Below are 27445 nucleotides of genomic sequence, written 5' to 3'. Positions count from 1 at the left end.
CTTTTTAAAAGAGGTTTTTGTTAAATGCTGGAGCCTTGCATGGCTCACAAACAGCTGCTGATTGATACCTGCAGCCCAGAGAAGCCCTGGAGAATAACAGGCTGTCATGGTGCCAACAACATACAACTCACAAACTCCAGCCTCAGCTGCAAAACTCCCCTGGAGATAAAGCACTTGGGAAAGTAAAGCAGCAAAGCCTGATTCCCTGGTGCAGGGCTCTGGGGAAACCCTCAAAAAGGGGGGCAGGGGCTTTCAGGGACAGGAAATGCGTTTCTTTCTACAATTCATGCTTTTGGCAGGGGATTCTTGTTTATATCACAGGATAAAACACCAAACTGCGAATGCCGTGCTCATCCTGGGAAAAGCCAAGCCAAAGCATGACCCTGGGCTGGATGGAAAATGTGAGCATGAACTGGCTTAGCAGTCAGGCTGTGGTGGAAACTTCACTGTCCAAGAGGAGGTAGCCCAGAGGAGAGGCCTGATGGGAAGGGGGGATTTCCCTCAGTCAGGGGAGTTGGAGGCCCTTTGTGCTACCTCCTGATATGGCACTCTTGCTTGGTTACTGAAGTCCTATTTGGATGAGATCTCTCCACTCATCTCAGCCAGACTCCAGGGCCCCTCTGTCCAGCTTCATTGGCAGCTGACTTCAGGGACAGTTGTGTGGGGACTGTCCCTCATGAGGGCTGTCTTATATTGTGCCACCCTACATAGAACCTCTGGATTCTCCACATTCTCCTGAGAGACCGAAGATAATCCTATCTCAATCCATCTTCAACTAGGTTTCCATCTGTAAAACACCGGGACCTTGAGCATAACTGTTCATACGTCTGTCTCCTGCCGTAACTGAACCCCCTTCTCTTGCATTTCAAACACACTCAGCACTGAGCCATCTGTTCCTTTCCCCAGGAGGCTCCCTCATTCTTTCTTGAGACAGTGCAGATTTTGGAAATCTCCAAAATGTTCACACTGAATTCCATCTCAGGACAGTCCTGGAGAGCCTCAGGCCAGCGGAGGGAAAGTAGCTGACCTGCCTCATCCCTCCAAGCCTAGGTTATAGAGAAGTGTCTCCATTTCTACAAAAGGGTGGGGAAATGCAGAAAATGCAGCTCTAATATTTCAGTGCCTCTTTTTGACCTGTAGGAATGGCACAGTTCAGAGATGAGCCCCTGAATATTTTTGTTTTTGAGCTAGGTGGTTCTGCCCTGAAAGTGAAGCAGAAAGGACTCTCCTCTGGGAAGCTTCCCGGTACCTTTCTCACTTTCACAGCTCAAATTAGCTCCAAATTAATTCCACCAGCTATAGCACAGCAGCATGGCTTTCATTCCCATCTTACTACCTGCAAGGCTGAGCAACATACAAGACTCCAGGTCCCTGTGTGGGGAAGAGCCAAGGATGGATAAAAATACTGCTGGGGGGGGGGGGGGGGAATAAAAAAAAGCAAAAAAAAAACCACCAGAGGACGGGGGAGAAGCCAGACATTCGTGGGATTCCCTGACAGCTCCATGCAGAAGGAAGGGCTGGGCTGGAAAAAACAGGACCCAGGTTCCTGCCAAGCTGTCTGAGGCCCGTCCTTTCCAAATCGCTCAAAGAAACAGCCAAGGCTCCCTCGTAACCCTTTCAGCACTCACCCGGGACGAAAGGCTGCTCTGGACATTAAACCACTGAATGCCAAATGCTAAGGCCCTCTCCTTCCTCAAGAGCATTAAACAGAACAGCTGGGCTCCCCCACAACAGTGAAACTCAGATGGGAGCTCAGGACATTAACCCTACAAGCACCACATTGTACTGAAGGAGAGGATTAGTCATGTGGAAGGAAGAAGAGAGACCCAGATGCCACTTTGTAATGTGCAATTTCTGCAACCCCACAGGACATTTGAATAAAACCCAGGGAGAGCAAGAAGAGAGAAAGGAGCTATAAGATAGCTACTGTCAGACACTAGCACTATTCAAATACCCCCATGTCAAGTTAAATACGAGGGAGCAAAAAAATAACAGTACCTGTGAAGTTAGCCAGAGAAACATACCCAGGGATGGTAGCCGAGAGACATGGACAGGAGATGATTGGAGGAGTAAGAGAAATAGGATGTACCTATTTCAGAATGAAAAGTCCATACATGTTGCTGAGTTTTATATTAACTGCAACCACCAAAGATAAAGACCTGGATATCATTGTGGGCAGCTCAGTGTGTAGCAATGGATAAAAAAGCCAACAAGATGTTAGGATGCATAAGCAATGGGATGGAAAATAATGCTGAAAAATATAATAAACTCACTTGGAGTAGTGTCATCAGTTCTAGTCACTGCTATAGAAAAATAGAGTCGGACAACAATTAGAGGCCTGTAAAGCCTCCATATGGATACTGAAACGGTTGAGACTGTTTAGTTTAGGAGAAGACAAATAAGAGTGGGCATGAGAGAGACATTGCTATGAAAGGTATAGAGAACATAAATTGAGCACTCCTATTTACTCTCTTGTATAATACAAGAACAAGGGGACATTCAATGAAATTGAAAGGCAACCGATTTAAAACTGATAAAAGAAAACCTTCACATAATGCATAATTAACCTGTGGAACTCACTGTTACAGCATATAATTAAAGTCAAGATCTTACCAGGATTCAAACAAAGGACCAGACACTTATGAGTAACGAGGATGTCCACAGTTGGAACAGAAAATATTGTAAGAACTATTAACCCATTCTGCTTCCAGACATAAGCCAACCACTAGCTGATGGGGATTAGAAAGGAGCGTCCCCTATGGATTAGTCTATTATTGCCCATTACAAGGTTCTTGTATCTTCCTCTGAAACATCAGTACCGGTCGTTCCACATACAGGATACTGAAAGAGAAGGATCAGTTGTTTGATCCAAGATGGCAGTTCCAGTGTTTAGAATGGGTGGAAGATGGTTTGTGGAGGTAACTAAGTGAGCTAGCCCAGGCCCTTAATAAGTAGGAAGGGATTGTGAGCAAATGGCAAATCTTCATCTCCCACTTCATCCTCCTGATAGCTTCCATCATGATAGAGCTTGGTGACCAGGAGGGTTAAGCCCTGGGACACGGGAATGAGAACACCTCCACTGAAGGACACAAAGGGGTGAAGGCTGCATACTGAAAGAGATCCCACCACATTACCTCAAACAAGACTGCAAAAGGGGACTATAACTGCTCAGGGCCAAGCAGAGAAAGCGGGGTAAACGGGAGACAATTCTTCATTCAACAAGAGCCAGTCAGAGAAAGAGGCCCCCAAGTTCCCAATCCTATAAAGCCCTCCCAGAAGCAGCTGAGAGCAAAGGCCCCCACTCACACAAGCTGACTTGTGTGCCACTCTGCCTTGCCGTGAAGCCCCAGCTCTTGCCTCCAGCTCACAGCCCCAGCACTGGCTCCTATATGCTCACTGCACTCGGCCCAAAACCCCCTTCGCCTCTGGAAAGGGTCCTGAGATTAATCTCACTTATTACCTCGGAAAAATAACAGCACAGCTGCCAGCCAAGTCCGACTCAAACAACGTCTGGGGAGCCGAGACTGCAGGGCCAGGCCTCAGACTGTCTGGGCAAGTCATGAGCTTTCTGCCTTTCCTCTCCCAGAGGACCTACCATCACAGGCTTCTCTAGTGTGATTTATCCAATATACAAACTATCAAGGCTGGTCATGCATCTCCAAGTTTGACTAATCTGGTTTGCTCCCAGTTAGGTTGTCATCAGTGTGCATGGGGGCAGGATAAGATATGGGTGAGTGGCTGCCTGTGGTGGGGAGGCAGATGTATGCATAAATGGTGTAGAGATGGAGTAGCTGCACGTACCAACTTAAACTCATCCTGCCTCTAGTTTAGAGGTGCCCAGGCAGTATCCCCCCAATCTAGTGTGGTGAGAACAGAAGGTGAAAGTTCAGTTCAAAAACCTAGGTTTCTCAGACACACACTGCTCTTCCGATGCCAAAGCCAAGGGCTGAGGTGCCAGGGTACTGCCAAGGGGAAGCTAGCAGGAGCCCAGTAACAAACAGTAACTACTGTCCACTTCTAGTCTCCCCCAGTCAATAAAGTTAATTGATCCAAGTCTCCAAGAAAGAGAGGCCTCTAGTGTGATCAGAGTTCAAGGGCTGCCTTGATGCAAGTGGTGGACTAGATGACCTCTTGAAGTCCCTTCTATCCCTACATTCCTATAGACTCACAATGTGCCTGTCCTAATATAAGACATTTCTCTGTCTGACAGGGACTCTTCTATGAGATAGGTTTCAGAGTGGTAGCCATGTTAGTCTGTATCAGCAAAAAGAACGAGGAGTCCTTGTGGCACCTTAGAGACTAACAAATTTATTTGGGCATAAGCTTTCGTGGGCTAGAACCCACTTCATCGGATGCATGAAGTGAAAAATACAGGAGCAGGTATAAATACATGAAAGGATGGGGGTTGCTTTACCAAGTGTGAGGTCAGTCTAACGAGATAAATCAATTAACAACAGGATACCAAGGGAGGAAAAATAACTTTTGAAGTGGTAGGAGAGTGGCCCATTACAGACAGTTGACAAGAAAGTGTGAGGGAACAGTAGGGAGAAATTAGTATTGGGGAAATTAAGTTTAGGTTTTGTAATGACCCAACCACTCCCAGTCTTTATTCAGGCCTAATCTGATGGTATCCAGTTTGCAAATTAATTCCAGTTCTGCAGCTTCACGTTGGAGTCTGGTTTTGAAGTTTTTGTTGCTGAAGAATTGCCACTTTTAGGTCTGTTATTGAGTGACCAGAGAGACTGAAGTGTTCTCCTATTGCTTTTTGAATGTTATGATTCCTGATGTCAGATTTATGTCCATTTTTCTTTTGCGCAGAGACTGTCCGGTTTGGCCAACGTACATGGCAGAGGGGCATTGCTGGCACATGATGGCATATATCACATTGGTAGATATTGCTCCTGTATTTTTCACTTCATGCATCCGATGAAGTGGGTTCTAGCCCACGAAAGCTTATGCCCAAATAAATTTGTTAGTCTCTAAGGTGCCACAAGGACTCCTCGTTGTTTTTTCTTGAGATTTTTCCTAACGCAGTGCTGGCCATTGCAGGCAGCAAGACAAAGGCATCCACAGAGGACACCGAGCTGGGGCCACTCCCAATGACTTCATAGATGGTAATCACAGACAGCAGCACCAGGATAACCTGGGCCAGATTTACCTTGTGCTAAAGACTCTTCCTTCCCCACCCTAGGCATGAGGTAGCACAGCCTGCTACTGGCAGGCACAAGAGGGAAGCATAATGTAGGTGGGAGTGGAGAGATCATAAGAACATAAGATCGGGGTGTAAAGAAAGGGAATTGTGTGGGGACTGCGGTGCGAAGCAGATAGAATGTGCTGTGCAATGCAGAGAAACAGAGCCCATTGTTACTCTGGCCCTCAGAGAGTGGGTGGGAGGAGACCAGGAAGGGGAAAGGCACAGACAGGGTCAGGGGAACTTGACAGATGAGTGGTTAAGATGATGCAGTGCTGGAGTCAGTGGACCTGGCTGCTCCTGTTCTGGCACTTCTGTGCTGCCTCACCAGGGAGGTGCGAAGGTCAGTGCTGAGTTTGCTAAGGCTGAACTGAGGGACTATTGTGTAGCACTCAGTAGCTGCTGCTTTTGCCCTACATTTCCTCTGGGAGGGATCACTGCAGTTCAGGCTCCTCAGCCTTCAAGTTAGCCTGCATCCAGTTTGTGTGAAAACAGTCAGGCCCTGCTCATGTGGCAAAACAGGGCATGGGGCCGTGGGGACGTTGTCTGCTCCTCACACAGGACTGTGGGGCACCTAAAGCAAGCAGCTCAAAGACAGCAACTCCACATTCATCCTTGAGACACAGGGATACAGGAAAGAGCAGGTCTCAGATGACAAAAAACAGCCCCTGCCCCCACCCCAAATCTCTGCCCTTGGCTCCTAAGATACCCAGAACTCTCCCCTTTCTCATAACTGGAAGCCCCCCTATAGCAAACTCTATCCCATGGCTCCCTGTTGCCGCCTCCGCCCTGCGATGCTGCCCAAGCCAACTTGACCCCAACCCTGCTTCAATCCCCATCCAGGTTGTCATCATATCTTGCCTTAATACTTTGGATTCCCCAAATCTCAGCTCATTACACCAGCCTGTGTAGAATGCTACTACCTCGGTCAGCTGTACACAGCAATACAGCCCCATTACCTGCCTTTCCTCCCATCACCACTAGAGCCCCCAGTTTCATCATATTTTAATTCTTCTCAGGATCCAGTTGAAGATTGTCCTTGTTTTTATAATCCTTCATTGCCTCTGAGCTGATCCCATCTGTGCTTAGCTTGCCTATTGTTGGCATCCACTCTGTCTCTCAAGAACGTATTGTGCTTATCTGTCATTTTTGGGTGTAGTCAGAGAGATTGGGGGGTGGGGATTCAGTGAGGCAGCCAGTTGCTGTCAAAGATTGCTGGGAAAGCAAACAGTAATTTAAAACCCCACATCTCCAAAATTTAAATAAATTTTAGACCCTACCCAAAATGGGAAAAGAGGAGATGCATCCCCCTTCCTCATAACAAAAGCTACAAGTGCCTCCTGGATACCAAGAATCAAAGCCACTCCTCCCATGCCTTGAAAGATTAGGGAATTCCTGGGACCAATTTTGCCAACCACTGCCAAACTTCCAGCTTTTCCTTTGACAATTGCTGCAAGGTTGCTTATTCATTGACAATACAAGAATATAACCTAGAGGGTAATAGGGTAATAAGGAATAGCCAACATGGATTTGTCAAGAACAAATCATGCTAAATCAACCTACATTTCCTTCTTTGACAAGATTACTGGCCTCGTGGATAGGGGGAAGCAGTAGACATGATATATCTTGACTTTAATAAAGCTTTTAACACTGTCCCACAAGACAGTCTCATAAGCAAACTAGGGAAATATGGTCTAGATGAAATTACTATAAAATGGATGCACAACTGGCTGAAAAACTGTAGTCAAGAGTAGTTATCAATGACTCACCGTCAAACTGGGAGAACATATCTACGGGAGTTTCATAGAAGTCTGTCTTGGGTCAGATACCATTCAACGTTCTTATGAATGACTTGGATAATGGAGTGGAAAGGATGCTTATAAAGTTTGTGGATGACACCAAGCTAAGAGGTGTTGCAAGCACTTTGGAGGACAGGATTAGAATTCAAAGTGACCTTGACAAATTGGAGAACTGGTCTGTAATCAATAAGATGAATGAAATTCAGTAAAGATAACTGCAAAGTGGTACACTTAGGAAAGAAAAATCAAATGCACAATTACAAAATGGGGAATAACTGGCTGGGCAGTAATACTGCTGAAAAGGATATGGGGATTATAGTGGATCACAAGTTAAACAGGAGTCAATAACATGATGCAGTTGCAAAAAGGGCTAATATTCTTCAGTGTACTAACAGGAGTCTCATATGTAAGACATGGGAGGTAATTGTTCTGTTCTATTCGGCAGTGATGAGGCCTCAGCTGGACTACTGTGTCCAGTTCTCGGCACTACACTTTAAGAAAGATGCAGACAAACTGTAGAATCCAGAGGAGAGCAAAAAAGTTACAAAAGGTTTAAAAAACCTGACCTATGAGGAAAAGTTAAAAAAACTGGGCGTTTAGTCTTGAGAAAAGACAACTGAGGACGGACCTGATAATAGTATGCAAATATGTTAAGGGCTGTTAGAAAGAGAACAGCGATCAGTTGTTCTTCATGTTCACCGAGGGCTGACAAGAAGTAATCTTAATTTGCAGCAAAAGAGATTTAGATTAGATATTAGGAAAAACTTTCTAACTATAGGGATAGTTAAGCACCGGAATAGGCTTCCAAGGAAGACTGTGAAATCCTCAACAATGGAGGTTTTTAAGAACAGGTTAGACAGTACCTGTCTGGGTTTACTTGGTCCTGCCCCAGCATAGAAGGGGTATGGACTTGATGACCTCTTGAGGTCCCTTCCAGTCCTACATTTCTATGATTTCTCTGAACAACAAGATGGTCAACTCCATGTGCTTTGATTCTGAGTAGTCCTTCAAGACCTCTTCTTCAGAGAGAGTTCCAATGACTCCAAGTCTTTCTTCAGAGAAGTGGATAACAGTATTCAGAACTTTGCACTCTGAATTGTCCAGCAGCTCTCAAAAATTCCCCTTTTAATTTGTAGGCAGATCTAAAGGTTTTGGCTTCCATTATTCTGGCCTTTTGATGCAGACAGCCATGCAGACAAGACACCCCCCCCCTCCAAATGAAGAGTCTCTTGAGACATCTCTCCTGCTTGCTGGGTGCTCTGGGATAAAGGCACCACAGGTCAAACACTCTTTGGAGGAATGTACCACTCACAGGCATTGTAAGTGCCTCATCAAAGGCATCATGACTAACACTGGCAAAACACTATGGTATGAATTATTTTGGGGGTTTTACATACATACATACATACACACACACACACACATATATATCTATATCTATATATATATATATAAAAATACTTACAGGCACTAAGCTATACAATTAGAGTGAGGCAATAGTTCTGGGGCTGCTTGTGCCAGAATAGAGCAGGGCATTATGCGGGTGGAGAAGATTTTATAACCATGGATGGATTGTCAGATCTGCAGCTGATGCACGTGCAGCCTCTAACAGTGAAACTGATTTAGAGTGATACCATGATCATGAGGCCTACAGCAGAGATCTGCAAAGGAAGGAAGAGTCCTACTGAGTAGCCCTTTGCCCTGTTAAAACTGGGGCCCATTCCCATTGGTACGGGCAGCATGGAGGAGGAGATGGAAGCAATACAGGATTGCCTGCACTCTGCTGCTCTCGCAGGCTATACAGGAGAGGAAGGAGGCTGTACACCTGTTGGATAGGTTCTTTATTTGGATTAGGTAATAATTCCCTTGGCTGGGTTCCAAGAACAGAATTGCTGCCTCTCTCAATAATTCTAAACCCCACAGGCAAACACTGTGCTAGGGCAGGCACAGGCCAGGAATTCATTTCTCACATTCCTCTTCTACAGGCAGGGGGAAAGGCACTGACTGGTGAAACAAGAGCCGCTTAGCCTGAGCTTTCCAGTACAGATTTCAATCCTCCTGTTGCAGGGTCCATTTGGGGGGACCACCCAGAGCACACTCTTTCTCCTGTGCCCCTCAAGTTTTATCAGCCACCACCCAGCAGCTTTCCTGCTTTTAGTAACAAGCACTACTAATTATTTGCACTTAACATGGCACTTTCAATCCATAGAACTCAAGCACTTAAGAGGGTTAGGCTCATTATCCCTATTTTACAGGGCAAAAACTGAGGCAGAAAGGGAGGAAGAGAAGCAACTTTCCCACAGGTAGTCAGGGCTGAACAAGGAATAGAACTCAGGAGTACCTGGATCCTAGTCCTGTACTCAGTCTTGTGCAAAACGGCAGCCCCACTTAGCTCCTAGCCTCAGTAACGCCAGTCAAAGCCCCATTCAGAATCCTTTGGGCACATCCCCCCTCTACCACCCTCGGGCAGTTATCCCCATCAGAATCACATACAGTCCTCTGTTCAGAGTCCAAGGGGTATATTAACCACTAATGCAAATTCCTATGCTCTACTTTGATTAGAAAAAATGAGGAGAGAACAGAAGGAAACCACTCAAAGGGAGACTCCCGGGAAAGAAGGTCTCTGCTGATTATTCCTTTGTCTTCAAACCCCGCAGCTTTGCATCCAGGGAAAAGCCTAACCAAACTCAGGCCCTGATGGAGTTTTCTGTGCCATCAAGTAGGGAATAGTGCCCTGGATAAGTGCTTGGAGGGAAACTACTTAGAGAGATATCTCCTAATCATCCAACCTGCCCAGCCCCTCCTCCTCCCTTCACCGTGGCCCTGCCACCACCTGGGATCAAAGGCTATTTTCACGGGCTGTGTTTCTGATGGATCTGGGAGATGCTGGGAACTGTGTTTCTTTACACCTGGAAAAAAGATCTCCTGAGCAAGAAACTAATGAGGAAAGTGAACAAACTCCTGGCCCCTGTGCACTGCATCCATCTCCCTTAAAAAGCCAGAAGCAGCCGGATTAACTTACCTGACTGCTGAGGAGGTAGGCTTGCTGTCAGTTGTGGAAGTATCTGGCTGAACAGCCCACATTGACCCTACTGTGTTAAGTGCTGACCGGTGGCTGATAGGGGAGACTGTGCTCCCTCTGCTTACAGCTCCACTTGCCAGGTTCAGGTTTGTTAACTAAAAAGACAGACAAAAATACATCAGACACTACAAAGACCCAAGGAAGTAACAGCAGGTGGCTTGGAGAAAGATACAAACCATTGGCTAGACAGTCTGATAATGGAAGGAAGACTCCTGTAGAAACCTTCCCCTCCTCCCTGAAGAAAGGCTCTCTTGGACTGGAGCAAAGCTGTGCTGGCTGCATGAAGCAGTGGGGAGGGCCATTGTCAAAGCCACCCCACTCTGAATGGCTTCCAGCATCCACGCTTCATTGTAACACACCCATGCAGTGGAGCACTGGGGAAGAAAAGGGCAAGGGCAGGGGCAGAATTCACAAAGGAAAGCAGCACTGAGCCCCTGCACCACTGATTATAATTCAGAACAATGAAACCATGAAAGTCATAAACCAGCTGCAAGCATTTACAAAAGCCAGATGCTCCTCCTTGCCCCCCACTTCCCCAGATCACTGAGCCAGATCACTCTATATATTTATAATTGACCCATTACCATTTTACTTACATAAGATTCCCACCAAATTCTGTCCCAAATGGGAGAAATTTTCCACCCCCCTTGAAGCTGTTCACCCAATTAGGTAACCAGTCAATTAATGTCAGCTCTGAAGTGAGGCAGGGGTTGTTCATTTGCTTTATCAATTTATAAGAAAATTGCATACATATTTAATAACACAAATATTACTTGTTCGACTGTATCCTTCTCCCATTACCCTTCTTGGGCCACTCATCTTCTTGAGAGTGCAAACTCTGAGCAGGCACTGGCTTACTATATTTGAAGAGCACCCAGCAACAACGGGGCACTGATCCTAACTACTGCAATGTAAGTATTAAATTGCAGACAAAAAACTATGTTAAAAGACCATTATTAAGGTTGCTAAGTCAAGTAATCATAAGTTAGGGAATACTAGAATTTAGGTTGTCCAGGCAACCTTAATTCAGACCCCTTGTGTATATGCATTATGATATAGTCTTTAATTACATGATCACATGCTATTTTTTCCACAGGACCTCTGCCTCATTCAGTGCACAGAATGGACCTGCTCTGGGGATGAATCAGGGTTTGTATTGAAGGAGACTGTTGTATGCAGGACACCTAGGTTAAGGCAGCTGAATGCTGACCTGGAGAACTGAATTCTATCCCTGCCTCTGCCACAGTGTTCTTGTGTGATGCTAGTCAAATCACTTAAACCAAACTTTTCATAGGTGGTCACTGATTGTGTGTTTCTCATTTTCTGGGTGCCTACTTGAGGCCTTGGGGTCTGATTTGCAGAAGTGCTGAATGCTCCCAGCTGCAACTGAAGTCAATGGGATCTGTGGTTTGAATATATAAAGTGCTGTACAATGCTAAGTATTCTGAAAAATGAGATCCTAGGTGTCTCAAATTGGACATTCAAAATTAGTGGATATTTTTGACCTTACTCTCTCTGTGCCTCAGTTTGCCATCTGTAAAATGGGGATGATAATACCACCACCTCACTTCACTTCATAGTGGTTATGAAGATTAATTAATTAATGTTTGTCAAGAACTCAGATACTATGGTGAGAGCACTGAGAAAAGCCCATTTTGAGAAAAGTAATAATTCTGTCTTCAGAGCAGGGTTTGAACAGTGTACAGTAAATAAGGCCTGGGGCCACACATTGAACAATGAGGAGAGGACAAAATATTGAATAGTAGCTCATTAAGTAAGCGCCATCTGTTCTGTGCACTGAATGAGATGGGTCCTCTGGAAAAAACAGCATGTGATCATGTAATTAAAGACCATCATAATGCATACACACAAGTGGGCCAAATTAAGGCTGCAAAGGCAACCTTCCTTCTGGCATTTTCTAACTTTTGAGTGCTTGATACTGCAACAGTAACTGTGTTATTTTAATGTATTTTTGTGTGTGTAATTTCCTAGATTTTTAAAAAACAAATTGACACCCTCCCTTCCCCCACAAATTCCACCATATGGCACCATATTAAAAATCACATGGATCATCAGCAGGGTTGGAACCTTTACATCCACTGCCCAGATCTCTGTCACTTGAGATACTAGAGTAACTGAGAGCAGTAGTAGGATGTCATCCTCTATGTGGACCAGCACTAGAGGGGGACAGGGCACTAGTGGGCACAGACACTTCTGTCCATACCCCCTAGTTGACCCCTTATGTCCCATTCCCTGTCAGTCCTGTCTCTTCCCCACCCCAGCTCCTTACTTTAGCCAGTCCCCGTCTCCATTATTCAGGCTTGTCATTCCAGTCCCAGTCTCCTTACGCAAGAATACCTAGTCTCATCCTTCCAGAGTCCCAATCTCTGCTCCAGACTCTCAACCCCACCTCTACTTGCTCAGTCAGCCCAGCTCCCCTCACCCCGGCTCCTCATTCGATTGGTCTCTTTTTCTCCACCTCTTGTCTCCAGTCGCTTGTCTCCTCCAGGACATCACTTCTCAGTGCCTGCTCTCCAGGCTCCTAACCCAACCTTACTGTCCATTCCCAGCTCCTTGTCCCACCCTCTTTGCTGGTTCAGTCCCAGTTTTCTCCCTGCATCCTAGCTCCTCATCAGATCTGTTTTCCCTCCTTCCCACTGCCCCACTGGTTCCCAAACCCAGTCTCCTTGCCCAATCAATCCTAGTCTCCTGATCATCCCATCTTCCAGTCCCACTTTCTCCTCTTCCCCCCATGAGCCTCCAGTCTCCTTGTATTTATTTACTCCCCACCCCCAACTTTAACTCTCATTTTTCTGCATTTGAGTCACGCAGTTTCCTCCTCCATGCTGCCTGGGCCTAGCAGGTGGTCATGGAATATAGGAGAGACAAGCTCCCCACTTTCTGTTACAGTGCCCAGCCCTGGCCTAACCCACAGCAGCCCAGAGCTGCAATTACAGAGAAAGTCCTGTTAAGCCCCAAGATGGAGCATTTTCAGTATGGATGGAATCTTCAGGGAATATAGCTGCTAGAATCTATGAAATCTCTAATGAATATATTCAAACTGTAGTTTTTCAAAGGCTTATAATTTGGCCAAATTTGGACAGATTTTCATAGGGATGATGCAAAGGCCAGCCACCCACCTGCCAAATTTCAAGTCCCTGCTCCAAAGCATGGGGAAACTAGAGCATCTCAAATAAAAAACTGCCAGATTTTTTAAACATGCACAAACCAACATATTTCTCCTAGCTTCATTTCTCTGAAAACATAAGCATTTTCACTGAAAATTTCCCCCAAAAATTCAGCCTGAGGCAGATGCCTGCCATGGAATATTTCAGCCCAAATGGTTAAAGTTTGGCAAAGTTATAAGCAACTGAAAACATGGTCTTTCTATGGGAAGTCTTATGCAACTTAGTTGGTGTACCAGCCCTGCCTATACCAATAACAACAAAGAGTGTTATTTTGATGACTTTCTTCTGAGAGAACAAACACTGAGCCCTTCTGTAGCTCTGTATAAATATGAAGCATTTATATTATGGTAGCAGCTAAAGATCACAAACAAGATTGGGCCTCATTTTACTAGGTGCTGTACAAACATCTAATAAATGACAGTAACTGCCCGTAAACAGTTTACAGTCTATAAAGACAAGAGAGAACAGGTGGATGAGGCAAACACTATAGGATGTGTACAATTCTCCACCCCCCATCTGATACTTTAGTGCATTTTTCTCTCTGATATCCTAATATTGTTTATTTTAAAGCTGTCTTTCCAGGCAAAGCAGGTGAGAAAAAAGCCGAGTGTGAAGGGTAAGGATATTTCACACATTCCAGCTAGACAGGTGTTTAAATTACAGCAGGATCAAATACAGGCAATGGATTCAGACAGAACCAGAGAGAGCGTAAAGCTTACTTACAGCCAGCCTACCCGCTGGGTGCAACGGCTTGTTTTTACTGCTCCATGCTCTAGTAAGTTTCAGTTGCTAAAATTAGCCTGCCAGAGTCTTGGCATGGCAGATTCCTGGGTACCCCCTCACCACAGTGTCTGTGCCAAACAGCTTGACCTTGATTTTCCTAGCGATGACTGTCATTACGGGTTATCTGATAAACTGCCCACTCTGTTTCAGACACAGGGAAGTGTTTAGCAACAGATGAGTTTGGACCTGGAAGAGCACAGTTTGTAGTACCCAGCCCAAAGGCTGCAGCAGAAACTACTTACAGAAAAATCTGCTGCTTCAGGGATGGAAAATGGAGCAAACAGAACAGTAGGACTAGTGGAGCCGAAATAGGGAACTGGTGATTAGTTTGGAACTAAAGCAAAACTTTTGCCTGATTTCTATACTGAGCTGAATTCACACATTGACCTTATCAGGCTGGACACTTAAACCCAAGTGCTGCATTAGCCTGGTCCTACTGCTGGTTTCTGCATCAGTGCAGGTCTCCATTGGTACTGTCTAGGGAGTCCAGAGGGACCCCAGCAGACCATTTCTCCTGCTCAAGGAACCACTTGTACTCACTATAGCTCTCTTTGTGCACTTGCCCCAGCTTTCAGTGTGGATCATTTTAAATTAGATCAGGAAGAAAAGGTGTTCTAGAAATAGAGCTGGGAGTCAGTTTAAAGAGTACAGCTTCTCATCACTCCACAACATGGCCTGCTCTAGTGTCTCCTCCAAGGACCCTCCTCAACCTCAAAGAGGGAATGAAAAGTCCTGCTGCCTTGGAGCGTGGCACCCCAATGCCACATAATTCTTTGGCAGCACTATGCATCCTACAACCCCATCCCTTTTAAGAGCACACTAGTGAGATAACTTTCCCCTTTCAGACAGATTACTGTAGGGCAGGCACAGCCCAAAGTTCCACTTCCTTGTGTCCAGGATCAGTCCCTTTAGTCTCTGGTGCCTCATAAGGAACAAGATTACAGCACCATTTCTGGGCTTGGACAGAGGATCATTCCACTAGCAAAATCAGAGGCTGTCAAATTTTACACCACCTCACTAGGGCTTCTTCTAGTCATACCAGGAATGCTAAGACATTACCATACAGATGTGCTATTTGAAAGGCCACAGGACTTGACACTGCCACCTTTGCTAGTGGATAGTGAGTAAGGACAAATAGGCAAGCCCCATTCAATTCCCACTGGGGTTTTGTAGGACAGAACATTGGGCAGCTGTTGTGCACCATTGGAGTTGATGGAATGACTCCGACTTCTCTTTGTGGAGTGCACATTCCCGCACATCTTCTCATGGACGCCTCCTTCTCCAGCACAGATGGGCAGAGCTGGAACAGCTAGCAGCTGTAATTTAGGATCGAGAGGCAGCAGCAGAGTTATAGTGAGGGGAGGATGCCTCAACATTCGCTAAGATAAGTTTTATGAACTAAGTTCCCAAGTTTTGCTTGGAACATATTTTCCTGTAGAAGCTGACTGATAAAATTAAAATTAGTACTCAACAGTAATTATCCTGACAAGCCTCCAAACCACCCCACACTCAAGGATCTTCATAATTTTGCTGCTCTCTGCTTATCCATTCTTGTCACTCATCATCCACACAGTTGTCTGCTTCTCAAACAAATGGTTCTGTGCTTTCTTCCACGCTGCCCCTTACATATGGCATGCCCTCTGTGAACCGACCTGTATGGTAACTAAACTGCCTCCTTCAAAACTCTCCCCAAGACTTTCCTCTGTAGTCTTGCCTATGAGATCAGTCAATTATATCTGAGGGGGGAGAGGGGTCACCTAATTTTCTTCAGTTAAGAAAAAAATTACTTTTTGATGGTGTGTCTCTTCCTCCACTCTTCATGAGTTACTTTTCACAGGGCCGGCTCTGGCTTTTTTGCCGCCCCAGGCAAAAAAGCCTCCGGCCGCCCCCCCCCCCCCCCCGGGGCGGCGGGCGGCCCGCCCCAGCAGGGGCTCGCCGCTCTCCCCCCGGCAGCCGGGGGGAGGGCGCTGGGGGGAGGGCGGCCAGAGCACCGGGGGGAGGGCGGCGAGCCCGGCTGTGGCCCCGCTCTCCCCGGCGGCCGGAGCGCCGCGCCGCCCCCCTCCAGGTGCCGCCCCAAGCACCAGCTTGGTTGCCTGGTGCCTGGAGCTGGCCCTGACTTTTCATGAACTGTAAGCCATTTGGGGCAGTGACTGTCTTTGTATGTTTCTGTATGTCAGCTAGCACAATGGAGCCCCATTCTTGCTGGAGCCTCTGAGTGCTACTGTAATACAAATATTAATTATGATTAATAATTTATTCCACACTCCAGACCAGTGTGTTGCATTTTACAGAGATGCCACATGCATCTCTGTTCTAGGCCAAACCTGACTGAGTGGGTCCAACAATAGTGCTGGAGGAACTGGGAGCACTGGAGCCGGCCCGTCTGCCTTGCTTTCCTCCGTGTTTTGAGCTGCCAGAATGTAACAGGCCTTCCCAATGTGGGAAACATTGCTGGATCTTAACTTGTCTCTTTTCTGGACAGCAAAAGGAAACCCCAAACCACCAGCCTCTTATTAAACCCACAATTCACTGTTTGAATAGTGGGACAAAATACACCCATTAAGGGCCCTTCGGAGAAACCACACTGTACACACTCACTACTCCAGGGTCACCTTCTCATGACCCAGGTCAGCTTTCTGACCACACCCAACCAGTACAAATCCACTTCAAGACAGTTTCATTTCATGCACAGATTTGCATTTGCTGAGAAGACCAGCCAGAAGAAATGAGAACTGGGGCTAACGGGATGGGAGGTGTGAAATCTGTGTGCACACCAAGGCTGATCTGGCCAAAGGCCTGTGACATTCCTTCCTGCTTGCTGAGCTTACCAGCTTACAGGATATACATATGCATACAGAGCACAAGTGTTCCAGTCTCCAGAAAACGTTCCAGACAAAGACCTGCCAGAGACATTCCTGGGAAACCTGACAAACTTAGAGATTTCTTTGTAGTGTCTCCAGCGTATGCATCCATTTAACAATAAAAAAAAAAAAAAAGTTAGTGCTGCCGCCGCGGATGGCTAAATTCGCCTTTTGCTTCTTCTCAGAGTTAGGTTCTCATTTAAGCACTCTACCGCAAAACTTCCCACTGGGAGTGATTTCGATGGGGCAGGGATGTGTCAAATGATTGATGATCAGGGCACAATCTTCCTCAAACGTGAGTTCCTAGCTGCACAGCCTGCCCCATTTGGCAGCTTGGCAACTCTGCAGATTACAGGGGCCACTTCACCGTAACAAAAGCCTCTGCTTCCATTCCCTCTGGAGCCTCAGAGCAGTAGGAGGGGCACAATTCCTGTGCTGCAGAAACCACACTGACATTTTCTCCTCCTACAGCCTCTGCTGAGACCCTTCACGTTATTACTGATTTGCACAAGTCAGCACTGTCAGAAGTAACACCCATCCCTGAGAACAAGCAGTGTGTGAAGAACAGCTAAGGGGTGAGGAATAGTGGCCCTACAACGATGCAGAGGGAGAAAGCCACATGCAGCAAACCAAATAGTTACAGAAGGAAAACAAAGCAGCTTGAGATGTCCAAGAGATAGACTGAGCCACAGCAAGGGACTAGGGTGACCAGACGTCCCGATAAAATCGGGACTGTCCCAATATCGAGCAGTTTGTCCCGCGTCCCGACCGAAGTACTGTCGGGACGCCATTTGTTCCGATATTTTGTTTCGGGCGCTTTTTTTTTCTTCCTTCTCTCCGTTGTTGCTTAGGTGGCGGTGACCGGCAGGGGGAGCGCCTTTTCAATTGTTACACTCACCCAGCACTTCGGCGGCGGGTCTCTCAGTCGCCGATAGTATTCGGCGGCATTTTGGTGGAGGGTACTTCCTTCTTTGGCGGCAAGGTTTATAACTCGCCACCAAAATGCCACCGAATACCGTCAGCAACTGAGGGACATGCCCCCCCCCGGCGGCGGTCCCGATATTTTGGAATTCTCATCTGGTCACCCTACAAGGGACTAAACACTGATAATAACCCTGCTGTACATGGATTTTTATTCCTGTCCTGAGTTTTGTGGTCTTAGTCTAATCTCTACACTCGCGATCTTACAACTTCACAGCTGTATTGATGCAGCTGCACTGCTGTACGATCTCCCGTGTAGCTGCTCTTTGCCGACAGGAGAGAGCTCTCCCGTTGACATAATTAAATCACCCCCAATGAGCAGTGGTAGCTATGTCAGCAGGAGAGCATCTCCCACCAACATAGTGCTGTCCACATCTGCGCTTCTGTCACTGTAACTTATGTCATTCAGAGGGGTGTTTTTTCACACCCCTGAACAACATAAGTTATAGCGACAGAAGTGCTAGTGTAGACATAGCCTTAGCAAACTACGGCTAAGGGGACTTCAAGCTGCACAGTAAGAGACAGACAGGCAGCATGGAAAGTAGCTGCACAGGTTTGGGTTTGATCACCGATACCTAGTGGAAGGTCCTTATTCTGGGGTTCCTGTGGCAGACTATTCCTACAAGGTCACCCTAAGGCACTGCATGCTGGCCACCCCAAAGCTCCCCCCCACCCCAAGGTTTAGCAAACTTGTCTGGTTTCTGCTAAAATCCACTTTTTGTCCAAATGAAAAATGTAGAGCAAGAAAAATGCCACATTCTCCTGGGGATCTGTCAGCACGTTTGCTGGACCTTGGGCACTGGCTAGCTGTATAGCGGAGAAGGAGACAGCTCATTCTAGCTCTCGCCTGGGTGGTCTGATGTTATCCCTTTGATTAAACTCCTTGGCTGGAAGAGCTGGAGCTGTTCCTAACGATAGCTGGGTCCTGAAACCTCACACTCTCCTTCATGGAGAGGGGCAGTGCTCCCATCAGGTTTCCCCTCCTACTCCTCCCTGCAAAGCTGGGCCAATTCAACACATTCTTCTGTTCACTAACATTAATAACCACAAAGTGCTACAGCGTGGTTGATATCAGCAGCAGACCCCCCGCCCCTGTGATATGAGACCTCACACAGATCCAGTGCTTGAGGAGAGACCCTCTTTTTACCTTACAGCATATTTCAGAGAAAAAGGTGTACAGTACCCACAGAAAGAGGCATATACACATCCATGTGCCCCCTGTCCCTGTGCACACCGGCAAAACACAATTATAACATGCTCCCTGCAGAAAGCTCTGCCAAGCATGAAAACAAGCAGCCACTTTGTGCTCTAGATACATTTTATGAGTGGACTTCAGAAGTAACACACTGTAAAGAACATTGTTGTAAATAAATCAGCAGGTAAAAAGGCCTGGATTACTGTTGCGAGGTCCTCATCTAACAGGGAAGGCCATAGCCAAGGATGGAAAAAAAAGCTGTTTTGACTACTGCTTCTTGGCTTGGCCCTCCAGAAGCAGCAGAGGATCCAGTAAGACCCCTAGTTTATTAACCAAGTTACCAAAAAGTAGGAAAAACCCCTCACAGTGAGGGGGAGTATATTGATTCAGTCATTTCTTCAGGCTGCACCCCCCAACACTGCTTCTAGTTCATGTGTCATGAGCCTCAAACAGCTTTTTCATCCATACCCTAAACTCAGCCAGGCAAACTGAGCAACTGAAGTGTCAGGACCCAAAGAAACAAAGACCTAGAGCTGTGTGTCAGCCTACTGACAGCACTGCAGCCCAAACCACTGCACATATTCATCAAGATATGAACACAATCTTGTTCATCACCAGGAACTCAACCAACAAAACCAGTATAGACTCAATGCCATGACTAGGCCTAACACTGAAAAGAGTCAGGGAAACGCAAGAAATCCAGATATTCCTAGTACTACTTCACCACAATCATCTCAATAACCTTACACATAAAATAAAGATTATCTTGTCTAGAATGCAAAAAACGTGGGAAAGGAGAAAGGGTCACAAAGGTGGGAGAAGCAGCAGAGCATGCAGATTCCTCATAGAGTTAAGGACTCACATTAGCATAGGAACATAAAAATTGCCAGATCAGTTCAGAGCAGCAGTCCAGCAAATCCAGTATTCTTTCTGATCAATGCTTCAGAGGAAGGTGCAAGAAACTCCATAGTGGACAATTGTGAAATAACCTGCTTAAAGGGAAAGTTTCTTTCTAATCTCTGTCTATCAGTGGTTGGCTTATGCCCCCAAAGTCTGAGGGTCTATTCCTTATATAATTTTTGTTATCCTGTCTAATGTAACCATGCCTGTTCTTATTGTATATAAGTACGTCTGATACGGTTTTGAATCCTGTTAAGCTCTTGGCCTTAATAATACATTGTGGCAGTGCATTCCACAGGTTAAGCGTGTTCTGCGTAAATAAGTATTTTCTTTTATCGGTTTTAAATTGGTTGCCTTCCAATGTATTTGAAGGTTCCCTTGTTCTACCATGAGGAAGTGTAAATAAAGTTTACATGATTTATGTTCCCTGTGCCATTCATTGTTCTGTATATCTCCATCATGTCCCCTCTAACACATCTCCTCCCTAAACTAAAAGTCTTAATCTTTTCAATCTCTCTTTATACAGAAATCTTTCCCTGCCTCTAATCATTTCAATCACCCATCTCTGAATCCCTTCTATTTTTGTTATATAGGTTTTGTGTTTAAATGAGGTGGCATAATAAAAAGAATATTTGCTGCCAGTTTGGGTTAAGAGTTCGGTTTTCGCTGTTGACTTTGCGACATTTACTCTCACACATTCATTTTTCATTCCATTCCCATCACTAATGAAAAAATGGGTGGCATTCTAGCTCAATCAGAGCCGATGCTATCATGAGAACTTAAGATCCAGTAAGCAGGGCATAATTTGTGCCAGGACTTGCCAGGCCTGAACCCTGGCACCTCTAGGCTTGGCAGTTCATAGCCCTGGCACCTCTGGGCTCCTGACCAGCAGCCACCGGTCTCCGGCTGTCCAGCTCTGAAGGCAGGGCCACGGTCAGCAGCAGCATAGAAGTAAGGGTGGCCATGCCATATCATGCCACCCTTACTTCTGTGCTGCTGCTGGCAGTGGTGCTGCCTTCAGAGCTGGGCACCCAACCAGCAGCCGCCGCTCTCCAGCCGGCCAGCCAGTGCTTAATTTGTGCCAGGGCTGAGCCCCAGCACCTCTTTCATTACAAATTAATCACTGCCAGTCAGTTACTTACTAAGGAAGTCATAGGCAAATGATAGGGAGCACACCACTGTTCGTGAATTTAATTATAAACTTTTTTTAAGGTGAGCTGATGAGCCACACAGGAAGCCTTGGCAGGCCACATTTGGCTTGCAGGCCACCTATTGAGAATTACTAGCCTAAAGCAACAAATAATGAATTAACGATGATGAAATCCAAATTGCAAATCCCTGTCGTACAAGCCAGCCTCCTCACAACTAAGCTGCATGGGCTCCAAACCTGTGGAAGTGACTTCAAACAATTTTATTAATAAGATAAGTACACCTCTACCCCAATATAACACTGTCCTCTGGAGCCAAAAAATCTTACCGCGTTATAGGTGAAACCACGTTATATCGAACTTGCTTTAATCCGCCAGAGTGTGCAGCCCCACCCTCCCGGAGCACTGCTTTACCGCGTTATATCTGAATTCGTGTTATATCGGGTCGCGTTATATCAGGGTAGAGGTGTAATATTCTTATCTAGGTGCCTTCTATGTAACATGCCCTTTTAGAATGTCCCTACTTCAGCCACGTCCCACTGGGCTTTGCAGTTATGTTCTGATTCCTCCAAATCATCACCTTTCAAGGTATTTCTTATACATTTCTAGGACAAGAAGATTGCGTATGTCTTAAGTGCAGCCTTCAGCTACCCAGGCACTCAAGAGGTAGGACGTCTCTAGACGGGGACAGACACAGAACTGAGAAGTTGCCCCTTGCAGCAGCTGGAGAGGAAGAGTTGAGTTCATCTGCAGGCCCTCTGCTTGGGCTTTTCTGCCTTGGCATTCTATAACTCAAGGTACTGCTGGCTGGGCAATCACTCTGAAGCCTCACTTGAGAGGATGCCTAGCAATACATGCCACCAGGCTGCACTCCAGTCATTCACCCTTATATCACCAAAGACAAGTACCCAAGTGTTTATACTCTGGTCACCCTTCCCCTCTCCCTAGAATGAGAGAGCCCAGGCACTGGGCTGAATTTCCTTTCTTATCCCAAGTTGTGAACATCTATTTCAGCTTTGTCTTTGGCACTACCTCACACCTCTACACATAGATCCGTGTCGGGGTTGTCAAAGTTCAGTCACAGAGTTCTAAAACACAAACCATGGCCATATTCATCTTCAATACAGAAGCAAAGCTTTTAGAAACTGTATATCCCAAAATACATTGTGTCCCAGTTGTTCAGGTCAAAATGGAGCATTCCATGCTGAAACCTGTCATCTCTGAAAACTGTATTTCCATATAAAAAATGAGGAACTGCAATCAGCAGGAAAGTGAGGGAAGGTCTGGGATCCTAACTAATTGCAGTTTGGCCTTCAAATGAGATCCCCCCACCCAGTCTGAGTTTCCTTCTATAGAGGACCCTGGAACCATCCTAAACCTAACCCCTCTATGAGTACATAACTTGGGAGACCCTGGAAGCATGAAAGCAACACTAGCCACTCTCCTTATACAAACAACATATTTCCAGACTTACAACTGCCTTTTACAAAATACTGGAATGCCCTCAGATTCAATCATTCATGTCTACTGCCTGGCTCTCCCTTGCGGTCCCTACTGATTATGGGGATAGAAGCATTTCCTTCAAACCAGTTCTCTCATCTTCCTCCCCATTCCCAATTCAGTCAGTCATAACATAAAAATGTATGTGTACTCTGCATCACAATTAGTTACCAGGAAAGCATTTAGGCCTTTGTAAGATGGCGAAAGCTATTACTATCTCCATGCAAATTTGTCTCATCAGTAGTGATGGAAAAGGGAAGCCAGACAAAGCCATGAGAATCCCATCAGCCATTTGTAAATAGTGGCCAAAGGGCAGCTGGAGCTTTCTATGCAAAGACTAGGAGACACTAACAAGTAGACCTGTGTGGGAATCAGATTTTTCACTTCAGGGAAAGCTTTACGATTTTGAAATTTCTTCCATTCCAAACAGTGGGGGTGGAGGGATAGGGGGGAATGGTTTCAGGTCAATCAAAACATTGTGTTTCAAAATTAGACTAAAATATTTAGATTTTGTTGACTTTTTCATTATATATTTTATAATATAAAACAACTGAAACAAAGTAATTTCAAAATGGAAAATCAAAATAATCTGCTCCAAAAATGCTGAAATGAAACATTTCAATCTTATCAAAACCTTTTTTTTCAATTTTCATTTAGAAACAAATTTTTGTCAAAGGCAATGTATTTCCATGACATGTTTTACTTTTGATGAATTAGCACTGTCTGACAGAAAAAATGTTCCACCAGAAAATTTCTGAACAACTCTACTGACAAGCTTTTGAAATAAAAGTCTATATTCTATTGCAAGTATATTTAGAGTTGGTGCAAAGTGCCAGATTGATAGCTTTGAGGATTGAACACTATGGGCAGCAGCAATTCAAGCTTCTCTCATCGTTCATTCCAATGTCAATCCAGACTTAGAGGGACTATCTTCTCTAGGGGCAAGACATCAGTTCAGGTTCCATGACTGACTCAGTCCTTGTCTTCTCTACTGAGTCTGCCAACAAGAGGGCCAAATTCTAAAGGGGTTTTGGTACCATGGCTATCTGTCCATTAGGGACCAACTAAGACCATCAATGAACTTCACGCAAGGGTCACTGAACAGCTGTCAGATTTAGTCAGAGCAACTAGGACTGAACTAGGACCATTAGCCAGAGGCAGAAGAGTCCATAACATTGGTCTACAATTTTTGAGAAGTCGTCTGCTTCAGAGATAAAATGTGCTATTTATTATGTATTTTGATGTGCTAAATTCAAATATGACAATTAAAACAACTGATTGACTACTGTTTCTAAGATATTTAAGTTTTTACATTTTATGTCTATGTATATTGTGTAGATAGTAGAGTTTTAATCATAAATTGTAAACCTAGGTCTTTTCATGTGTCTATGGTTGCTTTACATGATAATATTTCACCTGTCCTGTTTATGTAACACTTTAAAAATCCGCAAAAGGGTTATATAAATAAAATTTATTATGAAACAAAAGGCAAAAAACTATTCTGTACATAGTTTAGTCCTATTCAGTGTCTACTCGGTGCTTCTTGGCTTGTCTCTTGTATTCATTAAATGGAGCATCTCTTGTCACTGTCCAGCAATAGTCTGCAAGCATTGATGGCCTCCGTTTGCCCTGATAGCGTTTCTCCATTGTTGCAATGTCCTGGTGAAATCGCTCGCCGTGCTCGTCGCTCACTGCTCCGCAGTTCGGTGGAAAAAAATCTAGATGAGAGTGCAAAAAATGTATCTTTAGTGACATGTTGCAACCAAGGCTTTTGTATGCCTTGAGGAGGTTTTCCACCAACAACCTGTAGTCTGCCTTGTTGTTTCCGAGAAAATTTTAATGCCACTAACTGGAAGGCTTTCCATGCCGTCTTTTCCTTGCCACGCAGTGCATGGTCAAATGCATCATCTCGAAGAAGTTCAGGAATCTGAGGACCAACAAAGACACCTTCCTTTATCTTAGCTTCACTTAACCTTGGAAATTTTCCACGGAGGTACTTGAAAGCTGCTTGTGTTTTGTCAATGGCCTTGACAAAGTTCTTCGTCAGACCCAGCTTGATGTGTAAGGGTGGTAACAAAATCTTCCTTGATTCAACAAGTGGTGGATGCTGAACACTTTTCCTCCCAGGCTCCAATGACTGTCGGAGTGGCCAATCTTTCTTGATGTAGTGGGAATCTTTTGCACGACTATCCCATTCGCAGAGAAAACAGCAGTACTTTGTGTATCCAGTCTGCAGACCAAGCAAGAGAGCAACAACCTTCAAATCGCCACAAAGCTGCCACTGATGTTGGTCATAATTTATGCACCTCAAAAGTTGTTTCATGTTGTCATAGGTTTCCTTCATATGGACTGCATGACCAACTGGAATTGATGGCAAAACATTGCCATTATGCAGTAAAACAGCTTTAACTCGTCTTCGATGAATCAGTGAACAGTCTCCACTCATCTGGATCATGAACGACGTTGAGGGCTGCCATCACACCATCCATGTTGTTGCAGGCTACAAGATCACCTTCCATGAAGAAGAATGGGACAAGATCCTTTTGACGGTCACGGAACATGGAAACCCTAACATCACCTGCCAGGAGATTCCACTGCTGTAGTCTGGAGCCCAACAGCTCTGCCTTACTCTTGGGTAGTTCCAAATCCCTGACAAGGTCATTCAGTTCACCTTGTGTTATGAGGTGTGGTTCAGAGGAGGAGGATGGGAGAAAATGTGGGTCCTGTGACATTGATGGTTCAGGACCAGAAGTTTCATCCTCTTCCTCGTCTGACTCAAGTGAGAATGATTCTGGTGCATCAGGAACCGGCAGTCCTTCTCCGTGGGGTACTGGGCGTATAGCTGATGGAATGTTTGGATAATGCACAGTCCACTTTTTCTTCTTTGACACACCTTTCCCAACTGGAGGCACCATGCAGAAGTAACAATTGCTGGTATGATCTCTTGGCTCTCTCCAAATCATTGGCACTACAAAAGGCATAGATTTCCTTTTCCTGTTCAACCACTGGCAAAGATTTGTTGCACAAGTGTTGCAGCATATGTGTGGGGCCCACCTCTTGTCCTGATCTCCAATTTTGCCGCCAAAATAAAGGTGATAGGCTTTCTTAACCATAGTGGTTATACTGCGCTTTTGTGATGCAAAAGTCACTTCACCACAAACATAGCAGAAGTTATCTGCACTGTTCACACAAGTACGAGGCATCTCTGCTCACTTTGGCTAAACAGAAATGTGTCCCTTTGCAAAATCAAACACTGACAAATAAGAGAGCACGACACTGTATGATTTCTAGAGCTGATATAGGGCAATTTGTTCAGCAGAGTGATGTAAGCTTCGTTATGATTGCATCATCCATGACTTCTAGGAATAACATGATGCAATTCATATCATGTATGATGCAATACCAGCTTCAGATTGCATCATTCATTGTTTTGCCTAAAAAGCAAGTACTGTCCAAACCCAGTCATAGATTTATTCATAGATCCAGTCAAAGATGTATTTTAGTCATTTCTGGTTTAAATTGAGATCCCTTCCCTTTATAACTCACTTATCCTCCGCCATTCCCAAGTCAAGGGTCGTATATACTGACCCAATAGCATATCTTGAAAACTAGAGCCAATCAACAATTTTAAGCATCATTTTCGTTCTCAGTGACCCAGAATTAGTAAAGTTTGACTACATTTATTTCAGAAGCATTTTGGCTGTAGAGCAGTATAATCTATTCAACCCCTCGGAGTTAGCCAGGTGTCTAAAAGTTTTTTTAAATGCTAAAACAAAATAAGTCACATCTATCCTAGTGCTAGGCTTCACAACAGACATTCAAAAACACCCAATAAAACAATAAAATAAAAACAGGAACAGCAGTATATACAACTCACTACAACAAACAGCTATTCATCAGAAAACATAGCAAAACATCTCCACCCAGAACCCACCTCAGCTCTCTCCAAATATCCTTTCAAGTAGATGGGCTTTGCAGTGTTCCTGATAGTCAGCTGATTTGGACTATTTTATACCACGTGCGGGATGGGAAAGTGTTATTTCCAAAGTGGAGGATCCAACTTGGAAAAAACACACTGCTAGCAGCCCATCTCTTATTAACTGAGGGAGATCTAGCTTGAGTGTCTCAGCTCAGGTATTTCATGGGGAGAGGTAGTCTCTCATGTAGGTAGAGTCCAGGTTATTTAGGACACTGTAACTCAAAACCAGCCCCTTAAAACACTAGCTGGAAAGCCACAGGCAGCTAGTACAGACCATGAAGTACAATGTCATATGTTCCTGGAAAGATGTCCTTTTTAGCAAAAGGGCTGCCGCATTCTACACTAGCTTGAATTTCAGAATGGAGTTAGGATTTGAATGGAATATGTTTTATCAAAACCCCATTAACCTGCCACGTGTTCTGTCTAGACTTCCAGTGCTATCATACTGCTTGCCCAGGCATTTCAACAGAAACAGACACACCTTCTGCTGTGCTCATCGGTCTGATACTGTTTCCTGATTCCCATATGATGCTGTTACACAGGGTCATCTACACCCAAAGCTCTTGGTAACTTTACTCTTTAAGAGGCATTGTCAGGAAATAAATCAATGGTAGTACAGCACATCCATCTGATAGATGGTTGGCAGAAGCAGTACAACACAAGAATGCTTTCACTTAAAGTCTTTACTTTATTTAGTCTCAAGCACATGCAAATGCAACAGGTTAGAGAGCACCCCAAATTAATAGTTACCCCAAAGGTCTGGAGTAGTCTTGAGTAGTCAACAGCTTTTTAATGGCCAGTCTTCCATCTGCCGCTGGGGACCTTAAGATGGATTCAC

At 45.1% G+C, this 27445-nt stretch overlaps 1 protein-coding gene across 2 annotated transcripts in view; it reads right to left on the bottom strand.

Annotated features, from left to right (window-relative positions):
- TTLL5 (tubulin tyrosine ligase like 5) overlaps positions 1-27445 on the bottom strand; it is a 214163-nt gene that overhangs the window by 82826 nt on the left and 103892 nt on the right. For both annotated transcript variants that reach the window (XM_029911515.1, XM_029911516.1), the window contains exon 28: positions 10013-10167. In XM_029911515.1, coding sequence (XP_029767375.1) covers positions 10013-10167 — 155 coding nt within the window. The remainder of the gene's footprint in view (positions 1-10012; positions 10168-27445) is intronic.

The sequence above is a fragment of the Terrapene carolina genome, unplaced genomic scaffold, assembly GCF_002925995.2.
Source record: "Terrapene carolina triunguis isolate 2854851 unplaced genomic scaffold, T_m_triunguis-2.0 Scaffold96, whole genome shotgun sequence".
In the NCBI taxonomy this organism is placed as follows: domain Eukaryota; kingdom Metazoa; phylum Chordata; order Testudines; family Emydidae; genus Terrapene; species Terrapene triunguis.
This window is presented reverse-complemented; position numbering and strand designations above follow the sequence as displayed.